This window comes from Dreissena polymorpha, chromosome 6 (genome assembly GCF_020536995.1).
Source record: "Dreissena polymorpha isolate Duluth1 chromosome 6, UMN_Dpol_1.0, whole genome shotgun sequence".
Taxonomy (NCBI): Eukaryota; Metazoa; Mollusca; class Bivalvia; order Myida; family Dreissenidae; genus Dreissena; species Dreissena polymorpha.
This window is the reverse complement of record NC_068360.1, coordinates 87,575,106-87,590,927: the sequence shown is the minus strand read 5'-3', so window position 1 is coordinate 87,590,927 and position 15,822 is coordinate 87,575,106. Positions and strand designations below refer to the sequence as shown.

Here is a 15,822-nt window from a genome sequence, read left to right as displayed (position 1 = left end):
CATTTCTATTACAATAACCACTTTTATTGCCCTCCCCGCACATGTATAAAAAACTATGCATCACACATGTAGTATGCATTTTCTACTTGTGTATTACCCATTGTTAGTTTGCTCATACTGTTATATAGAACATAATAATGTGCAAGTGTTTTGCAAGGGTTTTAATTAACTTAACCCCATTATAGTTTTATCATAGGTAACTAAAAAACTCTGCAACATACTTTCATGCATGTTCTATTTCTATAAGAGCCTTTTCTAGCTAGCCTTTACTGTTGGCTTGTTTTGATGCAGCGCGGCGAGAAGTCATGGGACCGATACTCGGTGAATGTTAATCGCTCAACGGGAAAACTGACCCTATCACAAATCAACATTATTGAAACTGACCAGTGTGAGATAGGTAACATGGTGTGCTTGTAAACTGCACAGTTTGGTGTTGTCAACAAAAACATCAATTTGGAACCAGGAATATTTCAGCCTGTACGATCTGGTGTATTAAAGTTGTAACTTACAATATAAGAATGTGTATTCTCTACTATTTGGTAATGTATTTATGCCGATGATTTTCTTGATTATTTTGGTGGGTTCCGTTTTGAAGTTAAACTGCAGTTGTTGGATGCCACATAAGCTAATGGCTGACTAATAAATTGCTAGGGTAACATAATGCATTGGTGTTGGGCAAACTAATCTCGCAAAGTTGAAAGAAATCCACAATTATCAATATACTTATCTCTGTTTGGGCTAAACTTTGGAAAATCCAATTAATCTCTCAGTACAAAAAAACTGAGAACAAACAACGCTGGCCTATTGTATCAACCAATTGCAGTTTCATTCATATAATTATGGTCGATAACATAGGTTATTATGAAAACATTATACATGGGTCATCTTTGTTTGTACCAGTAGATTAATGGCGTTTTCCGAAAGTATCTCATTCCTAAAAATAAATCTATTACATCCATTGCATGAACTTGGTGAATGCCACACTTCTGTCGATGCATGGAAATATTTGGGGATAAGAATCCTCTTTGTTATGGCACTATTTGAGATTCTTGTTCACAAGCATATTGAAGTATTCCAGTTCCAAACTCTTTGTAGCTCTCATACCAACTATTGTATGCATTCAGTTTTGATAGCCTTTGTATTAATACTGTTTTGTTTATTACTTGTTTAAACACTTTTAATTAACTTAGCATGAGCACTTTAACAACAAAATTCACTTTTGGTTTATTTATTGCTTTTGGTTTATTTATTAGCTTTTTTTTGTATTCAGTATATAGTGTCACAAACAATAACTATGAGCCTTTCTCTGGGAAAACAGGGTTAAATGCATGTAAGTAAAATGTTGTCCCAGATTAGCCTGATCAATCTGCACAGACTGATATGAGACAACACTTAAGGCACATGCTGTAAGCCCTGTTTTTGCAGATCTAGGCTTACATATAACATTTAGTGGTCATTAATAATTTATTGATGTGTTATATTTTTTTTTGCATTACCTTTTTACCTTTTTATAAGTATATGTTGTTTCAATTTCTTTTGTATTGTTTGATTAAAATAATACAACAGGTATTGCAAAGCTAAAATCAACAAGCTAAGAATGAAATCATAAAGTATAAACAGCTGTTTTCAATGTTTGACAATACTTTGTATAATTTGTTTATGTTATTTAAATAAAAGAAATATTTTAATAAAACATACAAAAAGCTTTATGCAATACTAAACACAATAACTGTTAGTTCTTGCCTACTGATAACCAACCAATGTCTTGAAAAATCTCCAACGATGTATAAGTTTGAATATTAGTCACATCTATTTTTTATGCCCAGAATAGAGTGGCATGTAGCAGTTGGACTGTCTGTTGGTCTGTCCCTCTTTCTGTGTGGCTGTCCATCTGTCTGTCCGTCCATCATTCCATTTCCAGAGTTTTTTTCCTGAATGCTTTGAGATATGTACCAGATTATTTGTGTGTGACTCTACATTACTTACATGTCAAGTTTGAGTTGAGGTACGGTCCATGCTAAATACAAAATAATAGAAAACATGCCTTTTTCCTGTTACATTTGAATCGCTAAGATGAAACAAAGGGAATGAGCTTTGATCAACATAACGGAATCGTATAGCACTATGTGTAAGATTTTTAATTAATCCTACAAGAAAATGATTTTATAGAAGGGATTACGTCCTATTGAATAAACTATAGGTTTATTCAGCACTTTGTCTTTAATCTCCACCTGTATATAGGGACTACTTTTTTGCCTTTCACTCCTCATTCATTTGTTCTTAATTTTGGATTTATACATGAATTGAATGATTACTTTTCACATTTATATACCGTATATAGATAAAAGCCGTTAGTTATCAATCCAATGCAACGTTAATTTTGTTTAGCTAAAGAGAAAAAACAATTAAAGACTGCTATTTTGATTGCATCAGAACAAAAAATATATAAAATACATAGTGTAGGATAAATAGAATACTACGATAGTGTCCATGTGAATTTAATTTATCTTACTCATCTCGCCATTCTCGCCATGTAAACTTTTCTTCAACTCAAATTTAATTACACAATTACACTAACATAGTGTTCTCTATATGGCAAGTACTGACTTTGTGAAAGTCATTCAGTAATCAGATGAAGCCCTACATAGTGAGACAAATATTAGATAAATGCTCTTGGTAAGCTTGCTACAATGCTTGCAATAATAACAAATATTAAATAATATCTCTAACGTTTTAGGTGTAAATATCTTTTCTTTCTTTAAATGTCTTATATTTGGTTTTTATTGAAAGGAACCGTCTGATGAAAAAAAGACGAAATTAAATAAATGATGTTGCTGTTCAGCTGAAATATCTTACTCATTATTGTTTATACACATATAGATGTGTGTCCTTTATTGCATGGGGTATAATAGTGTGCTGTGTAACCATTACTACATAGTGGAATGTAGCCTGCTATATGCATACATAAGTTATAACTCTTTAGTAAACAATTCATAATGTTGGTGTTTCACCTACATTAGATATCTTTCTAATAATTTTAGTAGTTTATTCGCACAGTAATGTAGATTTTGATGCCAGTTCTGCAATGCTTCTGTTATCTCATATTGCCCATTGGACAGCAATTATGTAGATGCTATAACCTCTTTTCTTTTTTTTGTCTTTTTATGATATACATATTTGTAATATAGAGGTTAAATATTTAAAGCTTATATGAATTAAAAGATCAATTGAATCAAATATGTGTAATGAAATGGAAGTGGGGTTGTGTATTGTCTATAGATTGTTTTCATGTATATAACAAAACACATATTTTTATTTTATCTGACAAAATGAAATGATATCCAGAGAATTGTTGCATTTTACAACTTTTATTTTAAAATGAAACTTGTTTAAAGTAAATGGTTTTCTGTGCTGATCATGCCAGAAACAGACAAAACTTAATGCTCATTGTCATTGTACATGTTCACTCACTACTTAAGAGAAAAATGAACTGACACACTATCAAACAATATTTTATTGGTGAAGACATGTTTGGTTTTCATATAATAATATTTTCAGTTTCAACACGACTCTAGACTGATCCCCCTCAGACGTATCTCACAGGCGGAGACGACCAAGTTTATTTTTCCGCCAGTTGGTACACCACACTCCAGTCCCAACACAACACACAAACACACCAAAGGACTGCGTCCAACAGAAGTCAAGTTCTCATTTAGAAAACAAACAGGGCGCAATAAAAATACCCTGTGACTTACAGCTACAAGGCATTCATACTTTAGATTACAAGAAAAGCTCTATGAAAAAAACCACCATATTTGTGTTTAATTTTTATAAACTTACTTAATCAGAGTTTTGAATTGTAACTAACAACAAAAGTGTGTTCTTTCAATATTTAAAAACCGTAATCAGTAAACATACTAATTTGTTTTTATGTTACTAAACAGGTTACATCCATCTTCCATAATAGAAGTTGGTAAATGTTTGTAATTGGCCTATATGGTTAAATTGTGTTTTTAAGTATGTTTTGATTTTGTTCACATTCTGCCAATGCAGCTGTTACTCGGATACAATTTCTAGTCAAATTTGTCGTTTTTCTTGCCTGTTGTTTTGAGTCACAGGGTACAAGTTGTGCTTGCGTTATTGCTTGCTCATGTCTTCAGGTATTTGGGTATTGGTTGTGCTAGTGTGGAGAGACTGCATGAGGATCTCTTAAACGTCTGTGTTTTATCTTCCAAACATTCCTGTATAAGACATACTGGTTGCCGTCTGTCAAGCATTACCAACCTACATATAATATTCTGTATAGACAGTTATATCGTTTTTAATACCGGGCCAAAAAGCTGATCGAGTATTTTAAGAATGCCTTTCATCTGTCAGTAAGTGCTTCAGTTCTTTCAGTGCTTTTGTGTCCTCCATATCTCCTATAGCTGTTGATGGTTTTTATGAAACTTGTATCAAATTTTAAGGACATTTAGACAATTTGCAGAAGGATTAATTGAGTCATACTGACTTTAGGTCAAGATCAAACTCCAAGGTCAATTATTTGAGCGTCAAATTTTATGACCCCTCCATATACCATTTGTGGGTTTTCTTTAAACTTTGCTTACATGTGTTGGTCATTGAAACGATGTGCTTAAGGCATGATTCAGTCATACAGGCTAAAGGTTGAGTTGGTACTACAGGGTAAAAGGTTTCAGCCTGCATGCATGTTTGTGACTACTTCATATCACCCTTTTAAAGATTCTCATGAAGCAGGACTAAAATATTAAGTTTAATTAGACTATGTACATAATTTCTTAGTCAGTTACTCAGGCAATAGGTCAAGGTCATACTTCAAGGTAACATGTTTGAGCCTCACATAAGTGTTCAATCAATATATGTTTAATCAGTGGAAAACTTTAATAAAACTTGGCAACAATGTTTTGGACATTGATACAATGTGCAGACGATATGAGTCAGTCATTCCGAGTCAAGGTCAATGTCTTACTGCAAGGTCAAACGTTTGAGCCCCCTTTTTAATTCCTGCTTTATCTCTCATACCCTTTGAAGGATTGTTACAACTCCATTGTTTCGAAAATTTATATCATGCACAGAAGATTTATTAAGTCTTGACACTTCAAGGTAAAAGTCATGCTTCAAGTTCAAAATTTGTAGCTTCCATTTTAGTGTCTTCCTACTCATCCTATACCGTATGCTAGGTTCTTATACAATTTGGATAATATTTGAAGGTCACTGATATATATGAAGGACAACTAAATCACACTGAGTCAAGGTCACAATTTGAGGTCGATGGTTAATCCTTCTTTTTTTGTATGTGCTTCATATCTGCCCTACATGTTGAAAAGTTAATTTAATTTAGACGATGTCCAAACGTTATGAGCCAATTACTCGAGCTAAAAATCTAGGTCACAATTTCAAGATCCAAAGAATCATGGCGGGGTCTAGTGATGTCGCTTGGACTGCTTTGTATTGATTTATTGTAATTCAGTTATATGTTAAATAACTATGTTGATGTAGTTGCTGTTCTTTTAGATAGATTGATAAATTGATGTCTTCTTGATGCATACTATGTTGAATTTTTTTTGTTATGCTCTCTTTGCTCAATGTAAAATCAAAAATAGTCCTTTATATGTTTATGTTGTTTGTTTTATAAACACCAAGCTATGGCTTATATGAATATGAATATAGGTTAAACTACACAACATTTGAAGGTGTCAAGTACATAGTTCTCATGTGACGTTCAAATAATATACTTTGTGTATGTTGTAACTTGTTTTTAAATTGCTACTTGAATGTTCTAAATTCAATATTTTTAATATCATTTTATGAACATTAATATCATTTTATGAACATATTTTATAACATGAACTCTTGTTTTGATACACTTCTTAAATCAAAGCAATCTAGGCAGTTCTGCTATGTTGAGTGTTGTAAAGCTAAAAAAAATCTGTCTCAGCTAAAAATATTCAGCAGCCACTGTTTATATTTGAATGTTCAAAGTCTGTAAAATTATTTATATATTTTGTTAGGTATTTTTCATAAATTGTATCTTTATTTTTCTGAAAAATGCAACATGGTTGTGTTCATTTTATAGTATGTTATTTCAATATGTAATGCAAATTAGTGTTTCATTGTTAATTGTATCTTAATTGTACTTGTACATATACTCTCTATTGCTTTATAAGGACGTTCATATCATATCATGGTATATGCAATTCTTAATGTATATTAGCCCCTTTGCAAACTTACTCACACTCATTATATTTTTTTAGTTTTAATTAATAACTTAAAATAGCGGCTTAGAAGAATGCAGCTGAGAAAAACTTAACAGCCCCATTTTAACATGTTATAGTCATGTTATATAACCAGTGGTCAATGTTGTCTTCCAATGGCTGCCATGAATTATCCTCGATATACACTTAGCTTCCACATTATGCAGTCGAATGATTACATGTACAAGTTTATATCAAAGTCTGTACTAATTACATAAATATGTTGAAGATAAAGATACGCTTTAGCAGTTGGGGTAGGTACACTGCAACTTGTAAAAATGTGCGGTTGCGCTCCTGAATATTCAATGTTCATACGAGGCCTATTGATTTTTTAGCTCATCTATTTTATTTTTTGAAAAAAAATTATAAGCTCATTTTTTTTTGAAAAAAAATTATGAGCTATTGTCATCACCTTGGCGTCGGCGTCGGCGTTGGCGTTGGCGTCGGCGTCCGGTTAAGTTTTGCGTTTAGGTCCATTTTTCTCAGAAAGTATCAATGCTATTGCATTCAAACTTGGTACACTTTCTTACTATCATGAGGGGACTGGGCAGGCAAAGTTAGATAACTCTGGCGTGCATTTTAACAGAATTATGTGCCCTTTTTATACTTAGAAAATTGAAAATTTGGTTAAGTTTTGTGTTTAGGTCCACTTTATTCCTACAGTATCAAAGCTATTGCTTTCATACTTGCAACACTTACTAACTATCATAAGGGGACTGTGCAGGCAAAGTAATGTAACTCTGACTGGCATTTTGACAGAATTATGTGCCCTTTTTATACTTAGAAACTTGAAAATTTGGTTAAGTTTTGTGTTTAGGTCCACTTTATTCCTACAGTATCAAAGCTATTGCTTTCATACTTGCAACACTTATTAACTATCATAAGGGGACTGTGCATGCAAAGTTATGTAACTCTGACTGGCATTTGGACGGAATTATGGGCCCTTTATACTTAAAAAATTGAAAATTTGGTTAAGTTTTGTGTTTTGGTCCACTTTACCCCTAAACTATCATAGATATTGCTTTCATACTAGGAACACTCGCAAACTATCATAAGGGTACAGTAAAAGGACAAGTTGCATAACTCTGGTTGTCATTTTTACGGAATTATGGCCCTTTTTTGACTTAGTAACTTTGAATATATGGTTAAATTTTGTGTTTCGATCCACTTTACTTCTAAAGTATCAAGGCTATTGCTTTCAAATTTTAAATACTTTCATGCTATCATGAGGGTACTGTACCTGGCAAGTTGAATTTTACCTTGACCTTTGAATGACCTTGACTCTCAAGGTCAAATTATTAAATTTTGCTAAAAATGCCATAACTTCTTTATTTATGATTAGATTTGATTGATACTTTAACAAAACTACCATTACCTGACATACCACAATAGACTCCACCCAAACCATCCCCTGTGTCCTCCCCCCCCCCACCCCTCCCCCCCCCGAATCCCCCCCCCTGAATCCTCCCCTAATGTTTTTTTTTTTAAGATCATCTCACAAATGACCACCACACCCTCACACTATACTATACCCCCCCCCCCGCCCCCCTCCTAATTTTTTTTTTTTAAACGGTTAAGAAACACAAATGTTTATTTTTATTATTTTATGTTTGAAATACCGTCCAACCATCGCACCCAAGAATACCCCCCACCCCCCCCCTCCCCCCACCCCTGAATTCCCCCCCCCCTAATTTTTTTTTATATTAAAGATCATCTCACAAATGACCACCACACCCTCACACTATACCCCCCCACCCCCCCCCCCCAATTTTTTTTTTTGGAAACGGTTAAAAAACACAAATATTTATTTTTAGTATTTTATGTTTGAAATACCATCCAACCATCGCACCCAAGAATCCTCCACCCCCACCACCCCCCCCCCCCGATTTTTTTTTTTTGCCTTTTTTTTCGCATTTTTGGAAGATAATGTAATAAATGTCCACGCCCCCACACTATACACCCCTCTCTCCTTTGTGATTGAAAATGAGAGTCCCTTCACCTTTAAAAAGAAAATAGATGAGCGGTCTGCACCCGCAAGGCGGTGCTCTTGTTAATAAAGTATATTTTTTCTGGTTTAAGTACCCACCAAAAATGATGAAATTGAAAAACATTTCATATTGTATTGCGTTTCACCGTTTCCATGGGAAAAATATAAAATCATACCTACCTCAGGTGCTAAAGAGTATGATAGTCACGGATGAATGATTTTATCGTGATCTTGCACAGTATGTAGTCAAATAATCACATGTACAAATTTGATTCAAACTCTTTACGCGTAACTGATATAATCAAGTTTGAAAGTGATGCGTTATTAAAGTATCTAAGTGTGTATTCCGTTTTCACTACATTCCATACCCTGGGAGTACTGGGTGTCGAAAGTTTATTTTCATGAATATTAATGAAACACCTGCTGACTATGTAAATAACAATAAATAATCAAAATAATATTCAAAAGAATTCTGGAAAAAAGCCTTCGATTAAATAAAACTTGGTATATAGAACGAAGCAAACACTGCCCATATGTAACGGGTTTTAAGACCGGGTCGTGTCATTGCTTGAATTTTCTTTCACGACGCTGACAAGGAAATTATATATGCAAAATAAATTTATGAGTATCAATTTTAGTTTTTCTAGTTCCCCGAAATTCAATTGAGAACCTTAGGGTGTTCGCGTGAACTTGGGTTCAATGTTGGTCTTATACATAATTATATAACTGCAATTCTATAACTCCTATTATATGAACTAAGGATTTTTAGAACTAAATGAAATCCAGTTATGTGTTGCAATGCATATAATTTAGTCAAATATATATTTCAAGGCTAAGAAACAGGGAGGGTATTTTGAACGAGTTTGAAAAACATCATTCTTTGGTTAGCCTTATTTTATCAAATAATTGCGTTCATGTATGACTTTATGGCATTTCCTTCCTGCAAAACATTCATTTTGCCCCTACTAGTAATGTGCAGACTTTTTTTAAATACTGGGTATGATGTTTGCATTGAGATCAATCAAGTATCCTGTATGATAGTTATTAGGATAGAAGTAAGCTTTTTACCATTTTTACCAAAAAGATTATATATAAAAAGTTATCAATTTAATGTTTTTCCACATGCTTGGTTTCTTTTCTTTTTTTCAAAATTGTCCGCATAATACATGAATTGGATACAAATTGCTTGTTTTTTTTTCATGGCCTTGTGTGTCCTTTCTCCAATGTGAATTTCTCGAATTGAGTTTGTGTGGGCATACACTTGTCAGCATCTAAAAGGCTTTTAAGTTACTTTGTGAATAAATAGTGCTTTTTGAACTGGGAGCTGAAGTTTTTCCATTCTTAACATTAATTGGCTCTATTTTGTTGCTTTGCATTAATAGATTTCTAATGATGTTTTTTTATTTTTTAATTGTGATGTCCAATAATGGCAACAATGTTTATTAATGCGATTGGATTATATAATGGACTTAATTATATTCCATGCAAGTGATGTTTATTTGATCAGCATGCACTGTGTTTGTTGCTTGTTTTTAACTTATTTACATAATTGTTTCCAACTGTTGCCATATCATTTCTCAGTTTGTGTGTGTGTCTGTTAAACAACAGTTAAAACAACAATTTGTTTAATCGATTTTATTTAATTCAATTAAATCGTTTTATGAATTTCAGCATATCTTAACTGTTTTTATTATCTTTGCATTATGGATGATTAAAATAATAGGGTAAGCTTATATGTGTACCATAAATATTGCGTCATATTGTATGCTTGCAAAGAGGAACACTGTGATATGCTTACAATATGTTGTACACTTATTTAGATTATAAAATATGTTTGCTATCCCCTTATATGAAATTCGTTCAGTCATTTAGAAATAACATGTGTCCTTCTTATTTTCTGTTTAAACTATGTGTTGTATTGTTAATTGTTAGTTTACTTTCATTTGAATGTGCTATCATAAGGTAAGAGCAGATTAAAACTGTAATTGATTTCTTTCATACGGAGAAAAGCCTTGTTGATGAGGTAAAGAATTTAATTAATGACATTTAACAAGGTAATAAATGTATATTTATGCAATTTTCACGTGTTGTATCGTGTTTTTGTTTAAACACACATATCCTATTTGCATCATCTATATGTTTTTAACATTTTTATGTTATTTATGGGTGTTATAAATGAATTTTACTAATACAGAAAAAGCAAGAATTGCGGAGATGATAGTGAACGAAATATTAAGAAAAATAAGACACAATCGAACTTTTCTTCGCAAAACACATACATAAGGTAGCAATCATTTATCAGTTTAATATTGTTTATCCATGTGTTACATATGCGCTTCATATGACTCCTATATATGTCACATGCTTCATAAGCATTTAGTTTTGAGTTTTCAAATTGCAAGATATCCCCCAACATTACAAGTATTGCATTATATAGTTGGGTCGGTTATCTAGTAAGCTCGGCTGTTTTCGGAGAAAACCCGAGGTATTGTCATAGCCAGCTCGTCGTCCGCCGTCCACGTCTTGCTAAAACCTTAACATTTTGTTAAGGTTTTGACCATTGGCTTTAAAATAAAAGTGCTTCAACCTACAACTTTGAAACTTCATATGTAGCTGCATCTTGATTAGTTCTACATGCCACACCCATTTTTGGGTCACTAGGTCAAAGGTCAAGGTCACTGTGACCTCTAAAAAAATCTGACAAGCTTTCATTTATTTAAAACTGCACCCGCAGCCGAGCGTGGCACCCGTTATGCGGTGCTCTTGTTTTTCTATTGACAACTAACCGGATAATGTTGGTATTCAACAGGCGTGAATCTTGAAATTCTTTTAAACGTTTGATATTCAAAATCAAGATAATTAGCAGTGGGCTAAAATTTATTTTGCTTAATAAAACCGTATTCTCAATTAACCAGGTTGAAAGAATTCTGATCCTCACAAAATAATACTTTAAAATTCAAATAAGTTACGTTAAATATTTTATTTTTTAAACTCAAATACTAGTAACATACATATTACACAAGCTTACAAACAATAACTATTAAATTATTTGAATAACCATTCAAATGAGAGAAGGCGAATTTGAAACCAAACGTGCAAACAAACATGTTATTTTCAACAATAAGTATTTATGTATACGGGTTGATTTTATAATGACGTTAATTAGTGTAAGAATCTGACATTGTCTTCGCGAGTGAGAAGAATCAAAAACGTCTAGAAATTATGTTATTTTATTTAATACCTGAACAATCGTACATTTCATTTGCAATCATGCAGTTCACAAGAAATCGTTATATAAACATCTTCAAGATTCAATTTTTAGAAAACGTGTTTCTCTAAAATACTGGCGTTATAGACGAGTTAATTGTTATTGTTTACATTCGGGATTTTCCGCGCATGCGCACTGACTGGTTGGCAAAAACACTGGTTACAGTAACGTAAAACATGTATAAAGGGCTTTTGTTTAGTCAATAAATTGATAATAAATACGAAATAAACATTAAAACTCTTTAAAAAAAAGTGCAAATATAGCATATTTAGTACCAAATAAATGTATATTCACAAATAAAATTTCCTCTTCATAAAAATACGAAGTAGTTATTAGCATAGAGTAAACGTGATCGGAAGACTTAATACTGACAATTCCACAAAACAAAACAATAAATTAGCCGTATTCTTTCTGATAATAAGACTTGAATAAATTATATTTAAACACTAATAAAACATATTTTAATTGTATTATAATTTTAAGTGGTGTGGATAGTGTTTTATTTCATCAGCGATCAATAGAGTCAGAGGTGCATTTAATCAATTATAAAAAAGCCCTAAAAAGCAGAATACAGTTCTATTTTTAAATATTGTGGTAATTTTCTTTTACATTGAATGAATTTACGTTTCGTTTACATTGAATGAATATAAATTCAATTTACCATACAAACGGAAAAACCCTGCATATTAATTACCCAAATGTAACTGTCTTTGCATGTATATTGAAATCTCTATTAGTAATAAGGAGTGATAAAAATATAGCAATTCATGATAGATGCATATATTTAATTTATCTAACGGCCCCTTTTGTGACTGCTTATGTTCATGATCGTGTTTCGGACCCTGCAGTAATGTACAATCTTTACACATAATAGCGGAGTTAACTTTTGCCGGTACCCGTTAAATACCTTAATTGCATAGCAGTAAAATTGCACAATATTTAAATGTATAGTTATTAAACAATGTATTATTAAGTTTAACTGGCTAATAAATATATACACTCGTTCCCGTTAATACATTTCCGACAAATGTCTTCATTTTTGTTAAAATATTTCATAAAAAATTAACTTATCAGTATTTTTAGCTTTAAAATGTGGCTTAAATGATTGCTCAATATGCCAAGAGATGACATAGAGGTATCGTGACTTATGTTTACTGACCAGACACTCGTCTGCAACATGTGGTTTATGCAGGGGTCCAAGTGTAGGTCCCTGGGTTTATGACACCATGTTTTCTTTGTAATTGTCTGGACAGTATCCGATCATAACGAGATAATCGGTTTGTGATAACAAAGGTGCAATTATACACCGGGATATAAATGCTGCAACAAAGAGTGCCAAAATTAGTGTGAACAATAAAATAAAACAATTACATTAAATAAAAGAATTTATTGAATGTGTAAGAAGGTAAGTTTTTCCAGACACATAAAGGTTCAAATCAGTTACCCTATGTCGCGTACATACAATTGACCTATTCGTTGTTTGTTTTTATCCTTATTTGTTTTCGTTCATTAAATTTAATTCATTCTAAAAGAATTTTAATTTCTGAGAAGTTTTTAACTAAAAATGGTCGCGATGAAGTGCCAAGTAGAGAGATTTTTGTTTAACCACATACCGAGCTCTTAGATTGTGTTCCACTCCCGAGTTCGTTGTCAGTAAAAACAAAAAATAATAAAAACAATAAAATCGTTCCAAAGATGCATTTCCTTGCATGCTAATGTTTTATTCAGACATAATTAGTAAAATTATATTCGATATTGTGCATGATTATCATTAAAAACAAAGATTTCGTCAACCTTCTCTATATGCGCTTATATAAATTGCACCTCTTTTGCCAACCAGTGGGCGGAGTCTAAACTTTGCAGGTGCGTGTGACGTCACGCTTTAACTCGTCTATAGAACAAATGCAACAAGAATGCGAATTACAATAGAACGTATTAATTGTTTCTAAAACTAATTCCATTCTGTTTTTATCTATGTACACATCATTTGAATATTATGCATGAAGCAGTACACCAGATAATGTAGTATCACCCCAACCGTCAGAATGATGAAAGTAACCTGTATGGCCGAGGGTAGTTCTCACCCAGACCATGTCACCCATGGACATCACGTCATAGGCCTGCATTGACGAGCATTGGTTCGGGTCATCAGCCCCGTAGTTAGCTGACGTCTGTAGAGACTTGCTGTTGTGTACAATCTCCGTTGAAATCCATTGCGAACCCTGAGTGCAATAGTGCACTGCAAAGCGGTATAGACCGGCATCAGAGGCGGTGAACTTGCCTGTTCCTTGATCATAGCCTTGACCGTCGTTGACCTCCACTCGTGTAAACACTACATTTTGGCCACTGTTGACGGTTAACGAGGCGAGCTTGGCACGAAACTGTATGGTTCGGATCTGCAGCTCTCCTGAAATAACAACGCTTGCATGGTACTTTTTGGGTGGATTCGTTTGATATCAGACTAAACACGGTTTAATTTTAGCGTATTTAGCTTTAATTGTGGTAGCCTATTATTAAGAGTTGTGTTATCTTTAAATTCATGCATAATTTTAGTGTTACTAAACAGTATTGGTACTTTATACAGTAAGGGAAAATATATTATTGGTGTAAAATTATTGATTAAATTTAAATCATAAAAATAGTTCATGTTTATTTTAAAATGTTATCATGAATATCATATATAGCAAATGTCTGATACAAAGTTGCAATATTAAGGATATATTGCTTAAGACTACGAATAATTCTCATATAAAATAAATACCATATCACTAATACAGCAGCAAACGATTGAGAATACTGTTTTTATTTGAAAGTACATGATATAACAAAATAGTGCAATTATGTAACTTTGAACTGCCTTATGATGTTTAAAATGTAACAAGTATGCCTTTCAATTTCACCTTTAATACGGTCTACTCGGCTCCCCATGTCTTTAATCGCCCGACCAGATTCAGTCAGGATATTAGTCAGAGATTCTGACACGTTGTTCAGTGCTCAATGCTGCTTCTATTAAAATCTGTTTCCGTTCCATTGCTTCAATAGCAATGTTGACTTTACCGTTTTCATATTGAAGCTTCCTCAATGCATCCACAACCTTTGTATTAGTTTCTTTGATGTCTTTAAGCGTGTGTTCCAGGACCAGCTCATTGCGGATAACTCGCTGTAACAACATTTCCTCATAATTATATCGCGAGCACACGGGACATGCGGGCTCCGCTGCCAATGATGTCACCGCGAGATTCAGTACATGCAGAACAACTTTCAGTTCTTTCTTCATTTTAGCTCCGGCAATTTTTCAGATTTACAATTATTGTTTCCTTTAACGCGATTGCGTCGATATAGTGAGCAACAAGCGACTAGTTCAAACGAATGGTCGCTGAGATTTATACGTCGAAAGGAACCACAAGGCAACTGATATAAAATTATTTCATTACGGTAACCCCGTAGTTCAAATCGCAGTTACATCGATTTTAGTTAAAATATTTGCGAGTGAAAGGCAATGTCGAGGTCATTAAACATTCTGCAGTAATATGCACATGTATAATCGAGATATTTTCCAATCGTATTGCAATGTCCCAAGTATGAAAATATCGTTACACTGAGCTAACGATGTGTGACGTTTTTTCAATAATGAAACGCTCGAGAAATCACCACAAGACAAAAATATAGATATCATCCGATCTGCTCTTCTATAATGCAAGCGACCAGTCATCTATACATTCCATACAAGGTCGTTAAACTATACATAATAATCGTTTACTGTGGTCACCATCTTGAAACGGTCAAGATAAATCATTCTTAGCACAGCAATAATATACATTCATATACATGTCTTACAGTTTCTGTCTTGTTCGCGGTATCATTAAATTTGATATTACTGCTCGGCCTAACTTTACCTGATAAGTATCGTTCGTATAAATTAAAATTAACATAATATGTAAAACACAACATGTATATATTTTAGTGTAATCTATAAACATTTTAAAGGCGAAATTCAATTTATTTTTAAGTATTTAATGTAATTGTACAATACATACGTATTGTCTTGTAGACTGAATTCTTGTTCTTGCGTCTAGGAACGCATAGGTCCAATTTGCTTGTCCTATCCAGGATCGGGTTATCATTATGGTAAACTGAATGTTCAGATGTGTTTGATTTGAAAATTCAGATAAGCAAAATGATTTTTGTCAGAAATGCGTTTTAAATCACGTTTGGTTGTGCGTTTACCATTAAACACGTATTTTTGGAACTCAAATGTAATCAATTATGGAGCCATCACAGACGAACAGTGTCTG

General features: G+C 33.1%; 1 protein-coding gene across 38 annotated transcripts in view; it reads left to right on the top strand.

The window, feature by feature from the left end:
- The window catches only part of LOC127836161 (phospholipid-transporting ATPase IF-like), a 254,660-nt gene that overhangs the window by 115,817 nt on the left and 123,021 nt on the right, over window positions 1-15,822 (top strand). For 3 of the 38 annotated variants that reach the window (XM_052362625.1, XM_052362626.1, XM_052362627.1), the window contains exon 30: window positions 3,559-3,666. The exons of 29 other annotated variants lie outside the window; for them this stretch is intronic. In XM_052362625.1, the coding sequence (XP_052218585.1) occupies window positions 3,559-3,575 (17 nt within the window). In that variant the 3' untranslated portion in view covers window positions 3,576-3,666. Of the gene's footprint in view, window positions 1-291; window positions 398-3,558; window positions 5,074-15,822 lie in introns of those variants that run through there. 6 more of the 38 variants (XM_052362613.1, XR_008028631.1, XR_008028630.1 and 3 more) reach the window with 6 other exon arrangements.